The 24,476-nt window shown below is 34.6% G+C and overlaps 1 protein-coding gene across 2 annotated transcripts in view; it reads left to right on the top strand.

Annotated features, from left to right (window-relative positions):
* RFX3 (regulatory factor X3) overlaps nucleotides 1–24,476 on the top strand; it is a 106,539-nt gene that overhangs the window by 66,340 nt on the left and 15,723 nt on the right. The window contains exons 4-11 of one of the 2 annotated variants that reach the window (XM_064735803.1): nucleotides 88–346; nucleotides 11,837–11,911; nucleotides 16,003–16,184; nucleotides 16,758–16,877; nucleotides 19,386–19,507; nucleotides 20,741–20,853; nucleotides 21,644–21,759; nucleotides 22,323–22,477. In XM_064735803.1, the coding sequence (XP_064591873.1) occupies nucleotides 88–346; nucleotides 11,837–11,911; nucleotides 16,003–16,184; nucleotides 16,758–16,877; nucleotides 19,386–19,507; nucleotides 20,741–20,853; nucleotides 21,644–21,759; nucleotides 22,323–22,477 (1,142 nt within the window). The remainder of the gene's footprint in view (nucleotides 1–87; nucleotides 347–11,836; nucleotides 11,912–16,002; nucleotides 16,185–16,757; nucleotides 16,878–19,385; nucleotides 19,508–20,740; nucleotides 20,854–21,643; nucleotides 21,760–22,322; nucleotides 22,478–24,476) is intronic. The other variant, XM_064735804.1, reaches the window with a different exon arrangement.

The raw sequence follows: 24,476 nt of genomic DNA, 5'->3' as shown, positions 1-24,476 counted from the left end.
ATCAATTTCTTGAGTTATAACATTACCCTCAGCTAAATGAAATACAAATAATGTATTTTCCTTTTCTTTTATTTTCTTTTCTTGAAGCCGATCAACAACTTATCCTTACACAGAAACCCAGATGTACAGTCAAAACACTGGGGGAAACTATTTTGATACTCAAGGAAGTTCTGCACAGGTGACAACAGTGGTCTCGTCCCATAGCATGGTGGGCACTGGAGGGATTCAGATGGGCGTAACAGGAGGACAACTCATTAGCAGCTCAGGAGGAACCTATCTGATTGGCAATTCAATGGAAAATTCTGGTCATACAGTGACTCACACAACGCGGGCCTCTCCAGCGACAGTAAGTATTTCAGACTGATGCAAAACCTTTGAGACTAGTCTCTTAGTCACTCAGATGTTCTTGCAGACTGACACGGTTTTTGTGACAGAATGCATTGCGGTATTATGTTGTCAGAATAAGGACTACATAGTACTTTTTGTGAAAGAAGCACTATATATGTATAAGATACAGGAGTAAGAATACTGTGAAAACTTAATCATGAAGGCATACCTTTCCCTTGACAGCTTGTGAATAATTACATTTCATATGTTAAATTTAAACATTTTGTAATTTTTCTGGAAATGTTAGAAAAATACAGTGTTGTTGAGTATAACTGTTAGACATAAGTGTTAAATAATGTAAGTTACAGATCAGTATATCTAACTTCCCTCCATTTAATCAGTTTGTTTGCCTGATATTAGTAAAGTTTTGGTAGCTTATTTCAAAAAATTTCCCACTGTTCAGAATACCAAGGTACCATGTTTTAACACTTCATTCTTACTTATCTATGGTATGTCTCTAAATTGTGTTCAGATTAAAAGCTCTTTTGGGAATGTCTGACAGTGCTATGGGAAAATGCATTCTGTTACAACTATGGTATAGAATACTGTGGATACATAAACATGAGCATGGAGAACTTTACCTAAGAACTTACTCAATCAGCCTATATTTCAGTTAGGAAAATGGGTTTATACTACTCTTACCTTTGCTGCCCTAAGGAGTGCTTTTACCTCATGCTTCTGAGTATTCTGGTCTGCACATAGAGATTTGAAAGTGATGGGGAAAAGAATTGTGAAACATCTGATAGCAACAGTTTAAAGATATAGAAAGGAGATAAAACATCAGTAATATTCATCAATATTCAAAAAGGCAATAAAGTTAGGGGACTTAATTTTTTGGAACAAATGTAAAAGCATTGTATAATTTAGATGATCTGAAAAGTCTCTCCAATTTGAATCTTAAAGTGATTGGTATGAATAAATACAATTTTTGGTACCATGCAGGAAATTATTACTTCATCTAAAAAACCCATGCAGTGTTATTTTGGGGAAACAAAAATTGTGAAGAATCATAATTTATGAATAGTATAAGTATCCCACCTAGACATAAGGGGAGCTTTCATAGCAACAGAGAATTTTATACTTGGGTTATAAAAAAGAGTGTATATTAACATTTCCCTGTATTTTGCATGACTTAATAGAAGAACAGAGTTTCTGAAAAAAGTGTCATTCCTCTTTCAGATTTCAGATGCTCAAACTGACTCTGAAAACAATTGAGGCCTAAATGAATGCAGTAAACACAAATGAAGAGTAGTAGAGTTACTTTGAAGCTGAAAATCCTAGAATTATTTGAATGTCAGAACTCCGCACTATATTTGCAAATTAAAAACTAGTTTGATTTTTTTTTTCAAAAATTAAAAGCAGAATTTGCCAACCTTGAACGGAAGCTAAAGTTCATGGCTTCAGCAGCATTTTTCTCTTTCCCTGTGTGTCAGTAAAATAGCCTGTTTTAGTTGAGCAAAATAAATTCTGTACTGCTATATCAACTCACTGTTAAGAATAGGAGAAAATACAGCTAGTTAAACAATAATTACTAAGTTGCATTTTGGCACTATAATAATTTCCTCTGTTTCTTAGTGAATTATTTCTTCTGTATAGTATACTTCTATAAGAATGATACATTAGAGTAATCAGAAGTACATTTCTTGCTAAGGAACTGGGACACAATATGATTTTAGATAATAATTTTAGGCTAGGTGTGTTTCAGCTGAAACATACAAGAATTAATTGAAACGCTAAAGGTTCAGTTTAAGCTCACTTGAAAGCACCACGTCTGTTTTAATTTTACTAGGCGGCATAACTAAACTGAGTGAAATAGAGCAATGTAATACTTTCATTGGATTGCACCTTTGATAGATAGAGCTTGTTTCAGCTGTGATCTTCATTTGATCTTTACCATCATAACTTTTTTCATTCTTGTGTAGAGAATATATTAGAGTGATCAAAATGACCTGTATCCAGACTGTTTTGCTAGAATAATATGCAGAAAATTTTTTCCCAGTTTTGATTAGTTTGGAGAATTTTCATATAGAGAAAAAGGATATAGAAATTATTAGGAATTTATTTATTAATATATGTGGTCATCACAAGTTCTCTTTATTTCGCCATAGAGGTACTAGTTCTGTTTACTCTTTTCAGCTGATAACTTCACTTGTTTTGTCATTAATCACCCTCACTGATCAAATCATTACATTATCTAATAAGGAAATTATTGTATGAATGATGTTAACTCTTTCTGATATGTTTAGTTTAAGTTAAAAGAAATGAAGAAACAAGAGTTTCAGGTTATAAGTCAAATATATAAAATAGGTAAATTTTATTAACTGTCTTTTAGATAAATTAAATTAAAAATCTAATTTACTCTTCAGCAGGTAAGCTATTTGTTTTATGCAGAATTCAATAAAAGATAGACTTTTAAACTTAATTTTATTTTCATTTTTTATTTATGGTTTAATATAATTCTGAGTTCTGCTTCAGAATTTCAATAAAGAGCTAATATTTTGGTTGTAATATTTAATTTGTTTAAATTTCTGTAACATTCATACAAGAAGGCAGTCCTTATTAAGCTACAGCATGCAGTAGCACTGCTTTTATAGCCAAAATATCAAGACTTATGCTCTCTCAAAACTATTCCAACATATGTACAGTAAAGGTTTATGTTGGTATGCATGAATAACTTTTGTTAGCTTTTTCTTTACTTTTTTCTTTTCCATTGATTTCACTGCTTCTTTCCATTATATCCTTTGCTAGCCTATGAAACTACTTTCTCTACATGCTGAAAAGGTTGGTTTTTTTATAAAACCAGAAAGGCATTCAGAGTATAAAAACTTCTATATAAGATGCTCAGTAAATAAGCAGATTTCCAAAATTATCATTTTCATGTGAGTATGTTTGTGGATTGGTCAAGAATGTGTGTGATTGCATTGAAGAAGAATTGGTTTAGCCTAACTGGATGTCTGTTTGAAACAAATTTGCATGTTGAAACTTGCATGAAAGAGTCATCTGTTTGGTTTACTGGCAGTTGTCATTAAATAGGAACCACTACAATTAAGGGACTCTCCAAAAAATTGGATTGACTGCTAAGTTAATGAAATATAAATCTCGTTCCATTTTTTCCCCATATGTAAACACCTAAGGATTGTTCTTGTGATGAAAAAAGGTAATCAAATCACCATATTTCATAATATCACAAGGTTAAAAAATTCATACAGTTTCTAGTAATAAATTTGTTGTTATGCTTGTCAGTCAGTGAGAGGCTCCCATCTATTAGTCTTATTTGCTAACAAGCTTTGTGACTGATCCTCAATTTACGGTTGTCATTCACCAGTCGTCACCAACCACAGGAGGTCTCCACTCATGCTGTTACAGAAATTCATCCTATGTCAGTGCAAATCTAAATCTGCATGAAAATAAAACCAAAATTTATATGTATATAATGTATCCCCACAAACTATTAGTTCTGCTAGTAAACACAGCATGCAAAGGAATAACTTGAAAGGAAGGATAATACCTGCTGAAAATATGTTGTAATTATTGGAGAGAAAACAAGAAGTAAGAAGGTCCAATGCAAATACCATATCCTGATAATACAATTCTAGTGGAAGTCTTATAAGTATTTCAGAAAAACTATCTGATTTTACATCTTACATAAAGGCATAAAGGTTATAATTTGGATTTAAGTTTGAGGTGAGATTTTATGTATTAATTTTCACTCTTGGTACAGGAGCTTTTTCCGCCTCCATTTCTTTTGTGGTAATTTTGAGGTAGCTAAATAGATTTTAGCATAAAATAAAACATTTCTGATCAAATCAAAGGTGCACAGACTTTTATGCAAAAAGGATTATTAGATCATTTTGTCTGACATCATAAATAGGCAAGATATTTACTTACCATTTCTGCAACTGAGTATAGTGGCTTTTGTGAAAAAAGGGTATCAGGTGGATCTTGTGCCTTGATAAATCTCCTGCTTTGGTTTCTGCTTCAGGCTATGGAGCATCGTGGCTTCTCCCCCTCTCTTCCAGAGGTTTCAGTGTAGCAGTGTCACCAAAATAATTTGTATTTCTCTGCCCCTTTGAATACCTTGCTGCTACACTGTGAAGTGTTTTATTGAGATAATGCAATCTTCACAAGACAGGGAATGTAAGGAGAAAGGAAGAATGATTGCTACTAAGATCTGGCACACCTACCCCAACTAGATTCTGGCTTCATCTATCTATGCTCCTTGCTTCTCCTCTGATACAGTCTGGCCTCATTGACTTTCAGTCTTCCCCATAAAAGCCCTGTAGCAATTATAATGTTTCCAATTTTGGCAGTTTAATGTTTATTTCTGGTATTGTTTATAAAAAAACCGAATTGTTGGAAACTCGGTTTATTCCTATGCAATATTCCAGTTTTTGATTTGAAAATATTTTAAGAAATGCAATTTTTTCATCATTAGAGATCAAAAATAGGTATCTTTCAATGCATGGGAAGACTTTGTGTTAATTCTTTTTGTTTGAAAATGCATAATAAACTGGATGCCAGGAGACTTGACATGATGATGTTCTCAAAACAGTCTGGTTGTCAATGGCATAGATGCATAATTTCTGAAGGACTACAGGTTTTCTTTGGTTTCAGTTAAATAAACATTTGTCCTAATATGGCCACCCTCTCTGTATAAGGCTGTCATGCCATAAATGTTTTCAGATTTGATTTTCATAGTTATCTGAGTTGAATTTTCTGTTTACTTTCTCTATTTTGGTTCTCTTGTGTGAATAACTCTGATGTATTTACATGTGTTTTTCAGTGTTAGGTGGAATGTATATGTTTTAAAAGTCTTTATGACAAGCTTGACAACAGATTTTTATGTGGGATTTTTTGGTTTGTTTTCCAAATGTGGGGAAAATGACCACGGAGAAAAAGGTTTAGAATATGTTTAAAGATGTATATAAGAGACACTAGATATACAAATAACAGGATGATATAGGGAAAAGATGGTAAATTAGTCAGTTTGACCCTATGTTGGAGAACTTCTAGCAAAGAAGTTAAACATAAAATCATAGATTGTTAAGGATTGGAAGGGATATTAAAGATCACCTAGTCCAATGTCCTCTGCCATGGACAAGGACACCTCCCTCTAGATGAGGTTGCTCAAGACCTTATCCAGCCTTGCCTTGAACGGCCCCAGGGGTGGCAATTCCACAGCCTCTCTGGACAGCCTGTTCCAGTTTCTTGCCACCCTGGCAGTAAAGAATTTCTTCCTAATATCCAACCTTTGTTTCTCTCCTTTCAGTTTGTACCCCTTACTCTTTGTCCTATCACTGCAGTTCCTGATTAAGAGTCCCTCTCCCCCTCTCCACCTTTGCTGTAGGCCCCCTTCAGATCCTGGAAGTTGCTGTGAGGTCTCCACACAACTTTCTCTTCTCCAGGCAGAACAGACACGACTTCCTCAGTCTGTCCTCATGAGGAAATGCTCCAGTCCTCTTATCAGCCTCATGCCCTTCTCTGTACTTGCTCCAACAGGTCTGTGTTCCTCCTGTGCTGTGCCCCCAGAGCTGATGCAGCTCTGCAGGCGGGGTCTGAGCAGGGCAGAGGGGCAGAATCCCCTCCCTGGCCCTGATGGCAGCAGTGCTTAGGTACAGCCCAGGACACCTTTGGCCTTCTGGACTGTGAATGCACATTGCCAGCTGCTGTTGAGGTTTTCCTCAACCATGACCCCCAAATATTTCTCTGCAGGGCAGCTCTCACACTTCTCCACCCACCCTGTAGCCTGTGATTGCCATGACCCAAGTGTAGGACCTTGCACTTCACTTTATTGAACTTCATGACATTTGCATCACCCCACCTGAATTGTGTCAAGGTGCCCTGGGACCTGGGTAATAACATTACATTTGAAAATTTGGGAAGGAAAAGGTAATTGGATTTAACTCCAAGCATTTTTATTTTTCCAGTCTGTGACTGCGAGCTGTGCTTTTTCTCCCAAACGACTCCACGTGTTCTTTTATAATCACTAGAGAACATGCTGTATTCATTAGTCAGGATGCATGCTTTATGTACCTGTAGACTACTGGTAGTGTGCATTTGTAGCAGGTGTTTTGACCCGTATCTGTTATGTATATTAAATTTTCATATTTAGAATTTAACCAGGGGAGTTTTTAGAAATAAAAAAGCCCTTCTTTTTCTAAGTCTTTAAGGCTATCAGCATTCTTTTAAGGTCAGCTTTATGTAAAATACCACACTAATTTTACAGCTTTTTTTTTCTTCTTCTCTTTCTGCATATTTACAGTTCTTTCATTCCACAGACTTAAAGAAGTATCTTTCTGTCTGTTTTCATGGTATTGTTTCAATATTTTTTGCAAAATTTCACAGAATCTGTTTGCAGGTGTTGCTACAGCTTTTTCTATTGACAGGAATGCAAATCTTTTAGATTTAAGTCTCCCAGCTGTACAGACTAGATTGGAGTTCTCCTCACAGGGTCAGTATAATTTCATTTTCAAGCTTGTTTCTTGTGAGCAAGCTTGTCGGCCTAACACAACCCTCTGGTGCAGGTTTCAGAAAGCAGTATTATGTACATGAATACTCGGTCCTGAAATAGTCCTGAAAGCCAACATGAACCATGCATGTTTGTGGCATCCTAAAAGGCTGAAATTGTCACATTTTCAAAAAGCCTGTGTCCATTTATCATGTATTTTCAGATTCATTCTGCCTTATTTAGGTAGGTGCAATTGCCTCAAGTACCCAGGACTTAGCTAGCTGTACCACCAAATCAGCCTTTCTTGTATACATATGATGAATAAGTAATTCCTTGATAATGGAGCATTGTGATGATAGCTGCTTTAGAATTTCACTTCCTTTAAAGCCTGAAAGGGTGAACCTTTGGAAGTGGATAAAGGGCATTGTGAATGAGAGGTGCCTGTGGAAAAAGAGACAGTAGCTATCTTTTTTCAAGATGAACAATGTATTGAATACTAAGATAACACCTGCCTGCCCTGCTGCTGGTGGACAGTGGTTTGCAAATGCAAACATTTAAAAGAAAAGAAAATTGTAGGCTACCCAGATTATTCACTAAAGATCAGGACTTCAATTTCTGCACATTGTTTTCTTTTTAATTCCTCAGAGCAACTTACGATAACATTTTGTAGTAATTGTTAAATTGTTAGTTGATCGTGGAAATTGTTAGCTGAATCATGTGGAAAACCACTATTTCTTTCTTCTTCCTAAGAGGAAGGGAGTTTTTTGCAAAGTGGGTTTGGGATAGGTGTTTGCTATGTCTGTGCTATATGCATCTTAGACTATTTTTTGTCATTTGTTTATCTAGTAACATGTTAATGAATACTGAGACATAACCTAGCAAAAACAGTCAGTAACTTCCAAATCAGTAGATCATGTAAGGATTACATTGTAGATGCACATACTGGGATCAAACTGCTGAAGTTTTTAACCCTAGGAGAATATCCTTATTCCTTATTGATTGTATCTGAGTATATGGCAATGTTTTAGCTCACTAACAAAGTAAATTGAAGAAATTCACAATGCTCTTAATTTAGTGACTGCCTATGTTTGTAACTGTACAAACTGATTAGTGTTCCTACATGTAGTGTAACATCTAACATGGTTTAGTTGGAATTGCAGTGTGAGTGATAGCATATATATCAGTTATCAGAACTTTTAAATAAATTATTGTAGTTTATTAAGGCAAGAAAAGGGGGAATGTATGACTGATTCAAATAAATGAAATTCTTCCTATTTAACATATCAGATAAATATGCAGGAAGTTGTGCTTGGAATCTCTCACAGTTTATTGTTAAAAATGGAAGGGTATCAGTCTTCCTTTTGTATTTTTACAGAATATAATTTTAAATGTTAAAATTACTTTCACCTGTAAACAAAATATTATAATAATACACACTGTATTACCTGTGTAGTTATTCCGTGTTTGTGCTTAAGTGCTATTAGAATAGAGAGGTAGTGTTCAGTTTTTTACAGCCTAAATAAAAGTCTCTGGCCAGAACTTAGAATATAAAAGCATGAAGGAACAGATTATTCACATAAGGAACAGATCCTTCATTTAAGGAGCTTTTTACTTGGGTAGCTTCTATTTCCTGTACACGGGTGTCGCACAGAGCCTCCTGAAAACCCAAACCCTTGGAATAGCAGAGTAGAAGAAAATAAAATATTTCAGCTGTGGGGGGCCTACAAGAATAATGTAGCCCACCTGCTTCACTTCAGGGCCAACCCAAAAGTAAAGCAGGCTCTTAAGGGCTCTGTCCAAATGCCCCTTACACATTGATAGGCTCAGGGCATTATCAAGCTTGACCACCCTCTCTGTAAAGAAATGCTTCCTAATGGCGAGTCTGAACCTCTCCTGGTGCAGCTTTGAGCCATTCCCACACGTTCTGTCACTGAGTCCCAGGGAGAAGAGATCAGCACCTCCCTCTCCACTTCCCCTCCTCAGGAAGCTGTGGAGAGCAAGGAGGTTGCCCCTCAGCTGCTTTTCTCCAGACCAGACAAGCCCTCAGCCCTCAGCAGCTCCTCACAGGCCACGGTGTCCAGTCCTTCCACCAGACGCCTTCTTGCCCTTCTCCAGACGCCTTCGCGGACCTTCCCATGGTTCTGAAATGGTGGAGCCCAGAGCTGCACCCAGCACTGGACAGGGGGCCCTGCCCTAATGCTGGACACAGAGGGACAGTCACCCTTTAGAGTGCCAAGGTTGGTGCACTCAGGCTGGGGTGTGCTGCACCCAGATGGAGTTTGCTGCCCTCAGATGGGGTTTGCTGCACTCAGGATGGGGTTTGCTGCACCCAGATGGAGTTTGCTGTACCCAGATGGGGTTTGCTGCCCTCCTGGCTGCCAGGGCACACTGCTGGCTGCCATAGCGCCTGCTGCCAAGCAGCACCCCCAGAACCCTCTCTACAACCCCAGAAACGCCCCTGTCCCAGTTTAGACTTGTGTCTGGCATTTCTCTATCCCAGGTGCAGAATCTGGCATTTTGACTTGTCATTTTCATGTCACCAGTGATTGCCCAGTGCTCCACTCTATCCAGATCCCTCCCCTCCCTCTACAAGGCCTCTTGTCCCTCAGGAGAGTCAACTGCACCTCCCAGTTTGATAACATCTGCAAACTTACTAAAGGTGCGTTCAAGTCCTGTATCCAGATCATTGTTAAAAATGAACAGAACTGGCCCTAGAACTCAGCCCTGCAGGCCACCAATGGAGTAAAACAAGAAGCAGCCATAAGTTTTCAGAAAGGACTAGTGAATCACTTAGTGTCTAAAAAATTTGTCTTCAATCATAGTTTCAAAAGTAGTTAAAGTAATTTTACAACCTATATGGAAAGAGGGTTTCTGGGATTGTGGAGACATCTGTCAGATAACAGTTAAAGTTCATTTTATCAAAATATTATCTAAAAATGGTGAACAAAATAGTAGTGAAAACAATTTCTCTTTAAGCTTGTCCTAGTAGAATATGTGGAGACTCATTTTTAATATAGATCCCAATTCTGATCTTGATAAAGTAATTAACATGTTTTAGTGGTGACCAGTGTTGCTTGGCTTATGTGATGTACAAAAAGTGAACACAAATTCTGTGCCTTCAGTGGCTATAGTCATGAAATCTACTAAAAGAAACTCCAGCAACAAACATCTCCCAAATGATGAAAAGCCCACAAAAGCCATGCAATTGATATGGTAGTGAGAAGTCAGTGTCATCTGTAATGCCACTTTTCAAGTGAAATTACTAGAGATGCCAATTTTTTTAGCAGGTTGGTTCCCTGAACAAAGAAGACCACAAGTTGCAGCAACAAAATGAGAGTAGTAGGGAATGAGCAGCAGGCAGTGTAACCCTGGTGTACAGTACTGCTGTGGATTAAGCACTGTGGTACATATGACCTAACATTCAGATTTAGGATTTAAATGTCTGTACACTCTCAATTCTTTGATTGTAGTATTTTTTTAGGAAGGGAAACTCTCTGGCTACAATATATAGTAAACTGACCTTATGATGATCTTTTGACCTTGTAGTTTTTTTCTTGAAGCATGCTTTTAAAAGTTGAACTTTCCTGTATGATTTAATACTTTGACCTCAGGTTTATTCCACTGAAGCAAGTCAGACTGTCTAAAGAAAGAACATTATTGCCAAGCAAGAGTGGTTTTTTTTATATAGTAATTGTATATATTTAATAATGTACCTTTTTTTAAAGACTTGCAAAGCTAATATTACACAAGTAAAAGAAATTGCTCCTGACAGCTAATATATTAAAATACTTGTCAATTGCCCTCAAAAAAAGGAGAAACTAGTTTTACAGGTAAATTTAAATATCAGCTATAGTAGTTTTCCATTTCTACTATACAGAGAGTAAATTCAGCCAATATTGATAAATTATGTCATTAAAATGAAAATTAGTACTGTGGTATTTGAAGTACGATAGACAGGGCTCATTAAAAATGTTTGCAGAGATAATTATAAGTATTTTTTAAAAAAGTTTAAGTGGTGGTTCCATTGCTTTCATTTTGGCCATTTATTGTAGCTAATAATTGTGTGCCTTTTCTTACTGTGCATTCCATTGTCTCTGTCATTTTCATTGTTGGTTTTTGCTCTTCTGGCCCCCCAGATAAATTACACTTAGGTTTTTTCTTTAATGTTGTTGCCAAACTGATCAAAACCAAAATATCCATTGTTAATTAAAAGGAAAAGAGAGAAAATGGACATGAGAGTAACCATACATTTGAATTTTTAAAAAATCTCCTTTGCATTTTAGTTATACTGTGTTTTCTTTTCCTTTTTAAAAGCAAAATTATTGTGAACAAATCTGCTTTTCCAAAGGCTGGATCCTGCAGTCTGTGTAACTCCTGACTTTCCATTTACTTTGGCAGCTGGGGATCTTCAAAGGGTACTGGCAGGAGTAAGGATTGATGTCCTGTCCCAGTGAAGCTAATGGTGTAAAGCCTATTGAATTACTTTGGTTTGGGATTTGATTCTGTGATTTCAGATAGTTAAAATTTTGTTTCTAATTTAATTCTTATTGCAAGCTCTGCATGTTTCTTCCTGGTATAGTTGAAGGGAAAACATATGGAGGCCTTCCATAAAATCGTTTAGGGATTTTTTTTATTTTTTTTTTTTACTTTAGTGATTATGTTTTTGTTCAGTCTGGGTTATTTTTATTTCAGTGCAGCTCACCAGTAATTCTACTTCTTTGAGCTCGTTCTGAGCAGTTTGGAAGGTAAAATGAACTTTGAGGCTGTGATCCTGCATTATACATGCTAGCAAAATTGGATATGTGTAAGGGCTTTCTGACCCCATTGAGGAGGCTTGTGTTCACTGGGACTCTAGATTGAGGCCTTTTAATAAAATATATGCCCTAGCCAGGAATAAAGCAGGCATTTCTGTTGATCTGTAAGGAATCTGTCAAAACTTCTCTGATCAGGCTTTTTTACTATCCCATCTTGAGTCCTTTTTTTAATGACATCTATTATCAGATTGAAATGGCGATTGAGACACTGCAAAAGTCTGATGGTCTGTCCACTCACAGAAGCTCTCTTCTCAACAGCCATGTAAGTTGTCTCTTCTTCACATACACTCTCTCTTGCTTGTTCTGCATGCTTAGCCTGCCTCTAAATGTTTGTTTTATTTTATTATTACTTTTTGCTCTTAATCTTCCCATCTTAGTTGCTTGTAATCTTCTACTACACCTCCCATGGCTTTATTTTGTCAGATTAAATGTCTTTATGGTATATTGCAGAGTGTTACCTGTTTCCTATGCTGTACACCTGTGTTAGGATGACTGTTTTGCGGGTTACAGTGTAAATATCAAGCTAAGGTTCAATCAATTCTAAATTAGGTGGCTTTTGGCATTTTAAATACAATTGTCTGCATCATAAGAACTGTGTACCATATACTAATTTTGTGGCATGTGAAGAGGAAGAGAAGAAAAAGCACACCTAAATAATATATTTAGGTTATTCCTAGGTGTTTCTTCATTTATTCTGACTAGTGAGTTTATTTTGAAATTACTTAAAAATCCTAAGGATCCCTCTGATGACCTGGTAAAAATTGAAAGCAGTGCCTTAATTTGAAGTACACGGAAATGTCTTATTCATCTGCCTTTTACTTTGTTCTTACGCTGCAAGTCTAACGTTTCATAGACAAAGCTAAAAGATATTTGGGGAAAACATGATCTCCAAATATAGTGACAAGTTCATGATATAAAACTTTAAAATAAAGGAAAAAGACCAAGTTAATTTTAAACTTATTATGTAAATAATGTTATTACTTTGTAAGTTGTTAGTCTTTCTGAAATGTTTTTTTTTTTTCTGGTGGTTCTTATGGTTTTGAATTTTGTATTTTTGCCATGTTGATTGGTTTGTATTCATATTACTTTTTTTCCTTCTCAGCTTTGCTTATTTTATGAATTCAAATACCATTATTGCTTTACAGAAGAAATTGAAATTTAGTTTGCAGTCTGAAATGTAGAATATGATAGTAGAGATTATCCTTTGGAAATCGAATTAAAAATGTATGCTTTAAAAGAAGGTTTGAGTTTGGATTTGAATTTTTTTCCTGTAGGGGTCTGGTTTTGTTGAACTTAAAATTAAAAATGTTTTGTGGAGAATTTAGGCAAGCTTTTTTTTCTTAAAACTAAAATTTAGAGGAAAACTGTATCATGAAAAGTTACAGGAAATTATATACAGAAAGAAAATTTAAATTCCACCTTTTCTGCTTACAAAATAATTATTTTGAAGATAAGGTGGTATCAAAATTATTATTTAAATAATAATAGATATTATTGGACTAATAGTATCAAAATGGTTGTTTAAATGTCATTTTTAACAGACTGTGACTTTTTCGGGAATGTTTTAGAACTATCTAGAACGCTTAAAACACTAGAACTATTCTAAGTTTGTGTTTAAACCTGTTAGGAAGTCTCTAGTCGTTGTATAAAACTAAGAAAGATTACAAGATAAGCTGCAGTGCCTCTGTAAGCTGTGTTTCACTCATTCCTAGTTCTAGGCACTGTTCACAGTGTCTTCCCAATAACAAGATTGGTACAGAAGATCACAGTCCTTCCAGCTGTGAAGACTTACCGTGATATTCTTGACTGTGAACACTTTGTGAAAAATACTGTGTTAGGGATGTATCTTTGACTCTGTGGGGAAAGAAGAATTTAAAACAACCCTTGCACACATTTTTATCACAAAAAGTCTTTACTGCTTTTGGTCATTTTGAAAGAAATTTAAAATCTAGATCACACAGGATGTTTTGCCTGTTTTTAAAGCAATGATTATTGTCTTTAAACTCAAGGACAGTGTAAAGAAAGTTTAAATGTAGTTGTACACTTTGTCTCTTTAAACTTTTCTTGAATTTGCCTTCTAATGGTTTGGTTTGGCATTTATTAAACAATTCGCTTAACAGATTTAAAAATAGAATTCTAAATTGTGTTTTTAATTAACTTACACACTTAGAAGGTGATAAATAATTTGTGGAAATATTTTAGTTTGGGATTTAAATTTTCAACCTTTGTTACCTCAGTGAAGTTTTGTAGGATTTGTTTTCCTAAATACATGAGTTCTCATTTCAAGGAGCTTGTAATTTCTCCTCTGTTTTCTTTTGTTTCTTGATGTATTTCTGCATGGGATCAACTTATTCAGCCTATTGATAGTTGAGTGTTTTATAAACATTGCAGATTAATTGAAATCACACTCAATTTAACAGGTTTGGCTCTGTGAATATTTCGTACCTTTCCTCATCTTAGCATTACATTATGGTCAGTACTACAAATTCATAACCCACCACTCAAACCTGAACAATTTTAGAATTGTATTTCAGCTTGATGTGTATTTCAGCTTGATGGAGAAGTGTTTGGGTTCTTTAAAAAGTTGTTTACAATAATGTTTGGATTCAATTTTCTCTTAAAATCATGAATTAACTGCACTTTTTCTTCCAGGCTATAATCTATGAAGTAAGGATTTCAAGCCCTTACTACTAAGTAACTCCTTCCAAAAGCAAAAATTCTAGTATTGCACTTAACTTTTCATTTGGCTTTTTGTGTGTTGAATAATGCAAGTTATGTTTGAAATAACATCTGTTAGAAATTCATATAATTAATGAAGTGCACTCAAAGTGATTAATAATAGATTAGAAACCATCTGGAGGAAAATATCTTTAATGCTACACACAGAACTTAATTGCAAAATAATTAATTTTTTGTTTGTCACTCTTTTGGGATTGACAGAGTTTTTCCCCTTGGGGAAAGCAGAAGTACTTCAAGTTCTGTATCGTTCTGATTCAATTCTAGATATAATAATATATGACAAATGTTATATAAATGTATTAATACAAGTAGAAATGTAATAACAGATTTTCAGTATGGATAGATTGCAACCACCGAAAGTTATAATTACGTTTGTAAGCCGAGACAGGCTTAGGTCAGATCACTAGTGAAATAAGTCTAATACATTCACACAAAACTCAAATATTTACAATTATACCTTTTCTTCAGCTATATTTCAAAATGACAAATGCTCAGTTTGGAAGCACTTGTGAATGTTAGTACATATAAAACAATCATAAATCATGATTAACTGTACTTCTTCATTTTCTTTATTTGAAATGCAAAATTGCCTGCAAACCAAGCTAAAAATCTTGTATCTTGGAAGTTTTTGCATCTTCTTTCTGTATTTTTTTAGAGGTGAGAAAACTCTAGCGATCCATGACAAGTGCAGGAAAAAATAAGGAAAATGTTGACTTATCAAAAAAAAACCAGTGAAATTTAATGTATCCTCAGTGTATATTGGTTTTGCTATATTTTGTGATTTTCCTTTAGTACTAAATCTAGGAGTATTAAATTGTCCTTTTAACATTTTTTTGTATATTAGCAACAGCTAGAGGTGTGTCGTGAGTGTGCTGTACTTAGAACATGCAGTGATGTTACATAATGTCTCTTCTTGCATGTTTCTAATTATCTACCACAATTACATGAAAAGATTATTGTTTTTCCAAGAAACTCATTCTGTTCCATTTGGAAGTCAAAGGCAAGCAGGCTACAGCTGAAAGGGTTTGTATCCCTAATGATTCATAGACGTACCAATTATTTTCAATGTTACCTAGGTAGCTCTCTGACTTTTATGCAGTAGCTTTTTTAAAATTTGTATCTTAATGTTTTTTAACAACAAAGAGAAACAGTGTCATTTTCCGGTTTTACAAATACATTAATTACCTATTGTGCCCAAGAAGTTTGTTTTCTGCAGTTTATGTGTATTACATTCATGATTCCTTTATTTCTTTGTGGTACTAACAATTTGTCTCCAAAGCATAGATACCTTTATTGCATACTGATATGTGGTACTGAATCAAAAATATTTTAAGAAAAGGGCACTTTCTGAAGTCACAAATGCAATGAATTCTGCTATTATTTCCTGGTAATTCTGAAGATATCAAAGCATTATTGTGTAACTAACATTTAAAGACACTCTGAGGAAGAGAGTAATTTTTAATAGACCTGAAGTGACTCCATCTGTCAGAAGTTAATGCTACAATATTGTAGCATTATATTGTATGGGTACAATATTGTAGTATTGTATGGCTACAATATTTTCAATAAAGTATATAATAGGGTGGTTTTTTTTCTGTTTTGTATGTGATATAGCTTCAATGGCTTTTAGACAACTATGAAACTGCAGAAGGAGTGAGCCTTCCAAGAAGTACCCTTTACAACCATTACTTAAGACACTGTCAGGAGCACAAGTTGGATCCAGTCAATGCTGCCTCCTTTGGAAAACTCATACGGTCAATCTTCATGGGACTGCGGACCAGAAGACTTGGAACTAGGTTTGTGCAATTGAAATCCTGAATTATAATAAAAAATAAAGGTAATAATTATGGATAAGAAACTAGTCTGCTAGGAAAAAGAATACATAAGAATTCTTTTAATAAGAATCCTGCATTAAAATATTAGTGTTTTTCTGTCAGTTCTATTTCTTCATGTTGAACAGTTCTGTGTTTTTTCAAGATGCTATTATAGTTTCATTTCTTCTGCTTATGACAGTTAATGTTTTTGTATTTTGGTCACTACACTTCAGATTTTTATCATTACAAATAAAACATAACTTTCTATTTGGAAATCACTAAGAATACTATTTGCCCATACTAGATAAATTGTATTTATTTGCATTTTATTTTTCTTACTGAAGTGGAGTGCAAGTTAGTATGCTGATAATATTTAAGAGAGTGAGTTACTTTCCCAAAGGTAGCAAAAAGACACTCATGTAAAACAGGTATGACAGGAGAGCCAGACCTGATTTGTGTGTGTTGTTTTCCAGTCAATGTAAATTTTAAAGTAAATGTAAAGAAAATGTGTAAAACTAGTATTACTGCTCTTTTAATGCTTGCTCTTCCATAAAGGGGGAACTCCAAGTATCATTATTATGGGATTCGGGTCAAGCCAGACTCTCCTCTTAATCGACTACAAGAGGACATGCAATATATGGCCATGAGACAACAGCCCATGCAGCAGAAGCAGAGGTAAAGTGTGAACCACATCTATTCACGCTATTTCTCATTCATCAAGTCTTTTCTTTACATGGACAAGTTCAAATTCCTGTTCAGCTTTTTTGCTGTGAAAACAAAAGTGTGCTGAATACCCAATTGATGTAAATTATGTCAGGCATCAGTCAAAGTGAAAGAATATTTACCTAGAAATTGTCATAAATTTGCAGAAAATAAATAATGATAAAATTACCTATAATATGAACAGATTCTTCTTAACGATATTGAATTCTTGTCCCACAAGATGAGTAAAAGCAGTAAGAGCTTTAATTTCAACATTCCTATTTCTTTTCATTGCTCTATCGTTTTATGTTCACACTTCTTATCAGAGAACTTACAATTAAGTTGCTTGCAATTTATTTCATGTCCCTATGAAGAATTAATATGACCTCAATGGTTTGCCTCCAAGTATATGTAAGTATATTCCCTTAGTATCTGTTGTTCCTGAGGAACCTGTGAAGGCTCAGAAGTAGTTGAAAACTGCGGCTCAGGGCTGTACTGGTGGTGAAAGAATGTGTGAATATGCATATTAAAAACTATTTTAAACAGAAAATTAATTATCTTTGAAAATTAATAATCTTTGAAAATTAATTTTGATTTGACTGGTGTTACTAGCCAGTCATATTGCTCTAAAGTAAAATACATTAGATGCATAATTTCATTACTCTAATCAATAGAATAGAAGAGCACCACATCAAGCAAGTCATCTTTAGAACACTTACTCCTCCAAAAACCTTCAGTTGAATGAACAGTTTGGTATAGTGTACCAAGCATATTTTTTGTCTTTGTACAAACTGAAATATCGAAACCACAAACTTTTAACTTCAAACTTTTCAAACTTAACTTCAAACACAAAGATAATTTTGATCAGAAATGATTTTACTGTCATTTCCAGACAGTACAGATTATTTACAACACTAAATGGAAGCTCATGGTAAGATATATGGTCTTAACTGTCTTTTGCTGAGCATAGTACAGAAGCATGAGATGTCTCATAATAACATCATGTAGAAAATGCTTATTACAAAAACCATGGCAGGATTATATAGTAAGGAATGATGATAGATATTTACAAAATCTCCCAGCAAGCTTATTTTACCCACTCAATCTCATTCACTTAGACATTTCATTCACTTGCATTCAAAATTACATATGTGCACCAAAACATATGGTCTAACTAGAATTATTTCTGGAAAAATGATGCCAGTCAGCTAAACACTGTCACATCTCTTGTCTTCTTCGTGATTCACAAAGAAAAAGTGATTTTGGAATTTCATTATATAACTGTTAGGACTGGATATTTCTTTTTGTATTATTTGCTTGATTATTTTATTTAAGACCATTGTATGTCTTACATAGTTCCCTTATTTCCCTTACCTAAATATGTTTGGCATCATTTTCTTAACTTTAAGTCAATATGTTCCTTGATTATATCTGAACAAAAACACATATATGGCACTGTGTGCAGTTAATGCACACTTCTGTGCCCCATGTTTTGTACTTGTACACATGTACCTGCACCAACATGCACCCAATTCAGGCTCAATTCACACCAATCCTAAGCTCTGCTGTGAGAATCTGTAAAGGTATTGATGATGGGTGGGAACTGCAAGGTACCATTATGCACAATATGTAGCTGTTACATGAAAAGTACTGTGCTATAGAGGGCTTAGTATTTAACTTCAGTGTTTCATATATAACAGTGTGTGTTATTATCATTGTTATCCATGTGTATTCAAAAATTCTAGCAGGATTTATTAAGAGAGAACTAAAAAACTGAATATTTTAATTTTCTTGATTATGGGAATATTTCTCTTTCGTCAGCTTATTATTATTTCTGGTGGTTCTTTTGTCTTTTAAAGTAGTGGTAAATTGCAGTCAATACACTTTTTTTTCTTGATAGTTATACCAATTCTACCATCTCTATCAGACACATTTAGTTGAATAAATACTTCTAGTTCTCTTCAGCAAAAGCTGTAGACTGAATGTATGCTTCATTTTTCTTCATTCCTTTTCTTAATTTGGGAACCATGAAGCTTTTGGATTTGCATAACTTCAGTATCAAAAAATGCTTGTTTTAAGTCTTCATTATCATGACACAGTATTGTTGCTTCTTAAAAGTCATGAAACATTACCTTTGTTTTACAAAATTATGTCAATCTGTGTGGAAAGGGAAGGATTTGATTTTTTTTGGTATAAATTTGCTGGTGTTACAATATGCTGTTACTAAGCTAAATTCTAGCAGAAATTGGGAGTACTGTTGGAATATCACCTTTGTGAGTTCTGTAAGCCATTGTTAACACTCTGGCTTCCCTTAGTGCTTTTTTCCTTCTGTTTTTTACAAAGTAAGTAAGAACCTCCAAATTCTTTTGACACTTTTCCTGAAAATTTTATTTTGAGATGGAAAAATCAAACTCAGTGTTCCATTTATGAAGAAGTAAACGAAGTAAAAGAAGGGATAATTTTGTACTTGATATTTTGCAGGTATAAGCCTATGCAGAAAGTGGATGGAGTTGCAGATGGCTTCACAGGAAGTGGTCAACAGACAGGCACATCTGTTGAACAAACTGTAATTGCCCAAAGTCAACATCATCAACAGTTTCTAGGTACAAAAGCACGCTTTATACTGCTGTATAAATAAGTAAGGTGAACTTTGTTTTCACAGTGAATATCAAGCCAGACAAGTAAAATAGTTGCACCTGAAGTTATCATGCCCTCTGTAAAATCCTTACTCTTAACAGAACCAAAAGGCACTTAAATTATGCTTTATGTAATTTAAGTTTTATGTAATATTTAATATGCATAATGTAAGTATAAAAGGAAAATTAGAAAAAACAGTGTGAGGTATACTTCATATTACATAAATATGAAGTTGCTTTGCATAATTATATTAAATGTGCATATTGAAATTCCTGCTATGAAAGTTGTTTCCTTCATGTGCATTACAGTGCATTTTATTTCGTGAAAGTTGGCATAGGGGGATGGCATTGCGCTACTATGCAGGTTAGCCACTCCTAGCTGTTTTGAAAGGGTGTTCTAGTGTTGTGAGTGGAAAAAGACAAATAGTTTCAACTGAAAACTCAAAGGTCACGTTTGAAAATATCCAGATTGTGGATTTGTTGACCAGTTAAGCATGTATTCCAGTCACAGAAACAAATCTTAATTTAGTTAACTGTTTATGTAAAAAGAATCCTTGGCTGTGCTGATAGAGTGTGCTATTAGTGTAGGCTTATTTGGTTGGGATTTTCAGCCACCAAATCCTTTGGCTTGATTTTGCTGTAACTAAAACCATTTGGAGCATAAGGGTAGCATTAAAATGTTTTGAATCTTCTTTTCCAGGTATCTTTCAGTCCAGTATTTTTATCTTACCAGCTTGTCTCCCAGAAATATTTGTGGCACATAGTAAAAGCACACATTGGCTCTACTTAAAAGTCTAGTAAATGTGAAGTAAAAATGTATATTAAGTTTATTAAGCCCCATCACACCTGGCTGCATGGAAGCTCTTCAGCTGAGCAACAAAAAAATTATTCAAGGATTAGTCTCTCCTGCACTGAATCTACATATTTTCTTTGTAATAGTCTGAAAAAGCATGTGTTAGGTTCTCCATATATGTATACTATGTACACAATAGCATTGTGATCTATACTAGTATAATTTTGTATTCATTTTTTACTAAAAATTATTAATGTATTTAGCATTTTGGCATGCAACAGGTATTAAATAATTTCCCCTTTGAATATTATGACCTTTTGGAATTTATTTCTTTGTATAATCCTTAGAATTTTTTTTTTAACTATACTGTAATTGGCACGTCTTTCATTATGTTGTCATGACAACAGATGCATCTCGAGTACTGCCAGAGTTTGGAGAAGTTGAAATATCTTCTCTGCCAGATGGTACTACCTTTGAGGACATCAAATCACTACAGAGTCTTTATCGAGAGCACTGTGAGGTATTTCCTATAAACCATTTTTTTTCAAAAGCTTATGACTTTTACTGAAGGCCAGTACAGGAGAATAGTGTCCAATATATTGTAGCCATGAAAGTGGCATGTGACCTTCCCACGATATTTTATTTATCTCAATGAAAACAAGAGCAAAAAGGGTTTTCTGACTGATCCCCTTTGCAGGGGAAAGAGTAATATGTAATAAATACTGCAAATAAAATGTTGTTACATGTATGTTTCTCAGAATGTTAGACTTTAGATTGTGTATGGAGATATTTGGTTTAGTCAACAGCAAGTGTGAATCAGGTTAGATTATAATTTTATTTTATTTTTAAAAGCAGTAATATTTGTCTTGTATCAAAAAAACATTAAGACATTTAAACCACATTTGATACTTAACAATATGTCTTTTAAAATTATTTTTGAAGGTGCTTGCAACTTAGAAGGCATTATGAAAAGGAGTAACATGTCAGGTTTACTTTTCTGTTTGCAGTAGCAGTAAATATTTTCTGTGCCTTAACTCCTGTGATATGTTTACGTAGTAAACATAGGCCATACTAGTTCCCAGAGGCTTCCATGCAAGCCTTATGCAAGTCTCTGTGCACAACAGTTTATAGTGCTGGATAATTTATGGGTATCAAAGATAATAAAACAAGTACCATTTATAACTTGAGAAATATACAGTTTGCCTTGATTCCACTTTGTCATGAAGGAAATGAGCTGTAGATCTAGTTGGAGTTGGGAGTGGAGGGATTCTGGGCAAAAGACAATATGATCTCATCTTTCGTTTTTTCAGGCAATACTGGATGTGGTTGTTAATCTTCAATTCAGCCTGATAGAAAAATTGTGGCAAACTTTCTGGCGCTATTCTCCTTCTGCTCCACCTGATGGCACTCCTGTTAATGAACCAAGGTCAGTAAATGTTACTCTGTGTTTAATGTGTCTCATAATAATGTAAATGTGAAATTATAAAAATCAAATTAGTTATAACATATTAATCTTTTCTTCTCTTATTATTTTCCAAATCAAATTTATGTTGTCTGGCAGTTTTGTATAGCCTGGGTGTATGCCAAAGGTACATCTTGAAACAGTGATGTCATCCATGTTCATTTTGCATGGACAGCTAGAGTGAAGTTGTCTCTTCCCAATATTCAATCCACCACTTCTAAGCCAGAAACATCATTCATATGTCTGCACTATTTAGGAGAATTATAGAGACATTTTTAAAATCCATTTCCATGTGAGACAATGTGTAAATAAGTTATACTGGGTGCAACTGAGTTATCTGCGACACCTGTATAAAAAAGTACATTTTAACACCCAGGTTTTTACCTGCTGTAAATCATGGAATCATAGAAACTTTAGGTCAGAAAAGTCAAATTCAGCTGTTAACCTAGCACTGCCGTGTTAGCTGCTAAACCATGCCCCTAAATGCATTATCGTTTATTAATTTGCCACAATTTTTTTAACACCAGCAATCTGAGCGAAATAGAAAGTCGACTTCCTAAAGCAAAGCTGATTACTCTGTGCAAGAATGAGTCTATTCTGAAATGGATGTGTAACTGTGACCATGTGATGTACCAGGCTTTGGTGGAGATTCTCATTCCTGACGTCCTTAGACCTATTCCTAGTAAGTTCAACATCTGAAACATTTTGTGAAGATTTTTCTGTAAGCATGTATATGATGGAAGTGTACTTGTGCCTCATAGGACAGCTCAAGAAAAAAGTTGGAAAGTTATACAAAAAATTATACAAAATACTGTATAATTTATCCCTACTTTCGTTGTACTAGGAGTTGTGCTGGCAAATGCCTACGACACATAATAGTCTTTGATTAGTCTGGAAGAGAACTGTGGTCTTTGTGATTCCATGTTTGGAGACATGGTCCTTTATCCCTAACTGCTGAAATCAATTCTAATAATTGTTAAGGCAATGAAAAATTCCTACTCACTTTATTATTCTAATCTACTGTTTTCCTGTCTTACATTCTGCAGGAAGTAGTGAGTGATTGTCCAGTCATATCACCATTACCAGGAGTAGAGCTTTCTTTTCAAATTTAATTCTACTAGAATCTGTCTTTGCTCTAGCAGTGTATTTTTATGGCTACTTTTGGTAGAAAACAAATTTATGTGAAGAAAGTTGAACTTCATGAAGTATTTATTGTCTCACATATACTGTCCAAAATGTTACACTGAAATCATGTTAGCAACCCACTAAAACCCTCATCATTCCTATGTATTATCTTCTTCCAATGAAAAAACCACAGTATTTACTTTAAAAAAATTGCATTGCCTTTTTTTTTAATTAGGGCTGTAAGTAGTTTTGCAGGTGGCAAAGCTGTATTGTCACGCTGTGAACATCTCCTCTGTTATAGTGAGTAATAAGTGCTCAGTAAGAATATTTGGTGGTGGTACCTTGCAAAAAAGGTTTATTGACTTCTTACTTGCCAGTGGAATAAAATCAACTTTTAGCAACTTATGGATAATACAAAAACATTGAAACTGGAAAATGGATAAAATATGAAGGTTTGCCATTTACAATGCACATTTTACCTTTTGTTTAAGGAATGAGTAAGTTCTTGGTAGCAATTGGCATAATTTGTGCATCTGTATAGCAGAATAAAGGAAAAATGTTTTTGCAAATACATGTAACTATTGACAACTTTTACTTGTCTAAATTATTTTGCATTGGTTTGTATTTAAGTTTTACTTCTCTAATGACAATACCATTAGGTAGGATTTTACAGTAATGTAGTGTATCACCAGCAATTAGTTAATAATAAAAACTCCCACAAATTAAATTATAACATTTAATAGGTTGAATGAAAACTCTCACTTGCAAAAGCAAGTTAATTTCTGAATAAAATGGTGGTGCAGACAGTTTTTCATTAAACTTGATCCTCTCCTTTTCAGTTGCTTTTCCAGTAAAGGCTGGCAGGCTCTAGAGAGATGTTTAAATGACAACATGCTGTCTTCTCGCTTTGCTTTGTAAGATTCATTGGGCATTGCCAATACAGGATTTCAAGAAAATGGGCAAAATCAATTAATCAAGAACTAGATGCATCGTGTCCTTTTCATGCAATTTCTTTCTTTCTAAAATTACCAGTCATATTTGAATAATTGATACCTACTGTGTTTGACATTCCTGTTTTGGGGATGGTCATCAAACTGTTGGATTCAAGCACCTCATCCGATCTCAGGACAAATTCATCCCAAGAGACCTTTTGTGAACAGTCCAATGATTTTCTGCTCAAAATTGCACTCACTGAGCTACCTTTAGAAGGCAGCTAACACATTATCTTACTTTATCGTTTAGGACCAGCTAACTAAATGGCTTTTTTTAGCACCTTTCCTTTAAATGGTGGGCCATCCAAGTTTCTTCTTCACTGTTAAATGGTTCAAATCTTATGATTTTTTAAACTCCTGCTTTTGAATAAAAGCATTTCCAGTCATTACAAGAGACTAAAATAATGGGTTAAGGTTGAATATAACAAAAATGCAGCTGGGTGAATCATCCTCTGTGGGAAAATAGCAGTTTGTAGGAAAGTCTGGACTCTATAGAGGTGCTGGGACCATCAATGCTTCATTAAAGACATGTTTATGATTTTTTTTAATAAATGGGAAGATAGC

This window comes from Zonotrichia leucophrys, chromosome Z (assembly GCF_028769735.1).
Source record: "Zonotrichia leucophrys gambelii isolate GWCS_2022_RI chromosome Z, RI_Zleu_2.0, whole genome shotgun sequence".
NCBI classification, from domain to species: domain Eukaryota; kingdom Metazoa; phylum Chordata; class Aves; order Passeriformes; family Passerellidae; genus Zonotrichia; species Zonotrichia leucophrys.
The sequence above is the reverse complement of the archived record's forward strand: the minus strand, read 5'-3'. Positions and strand labels throughout refer to the sequence as shown.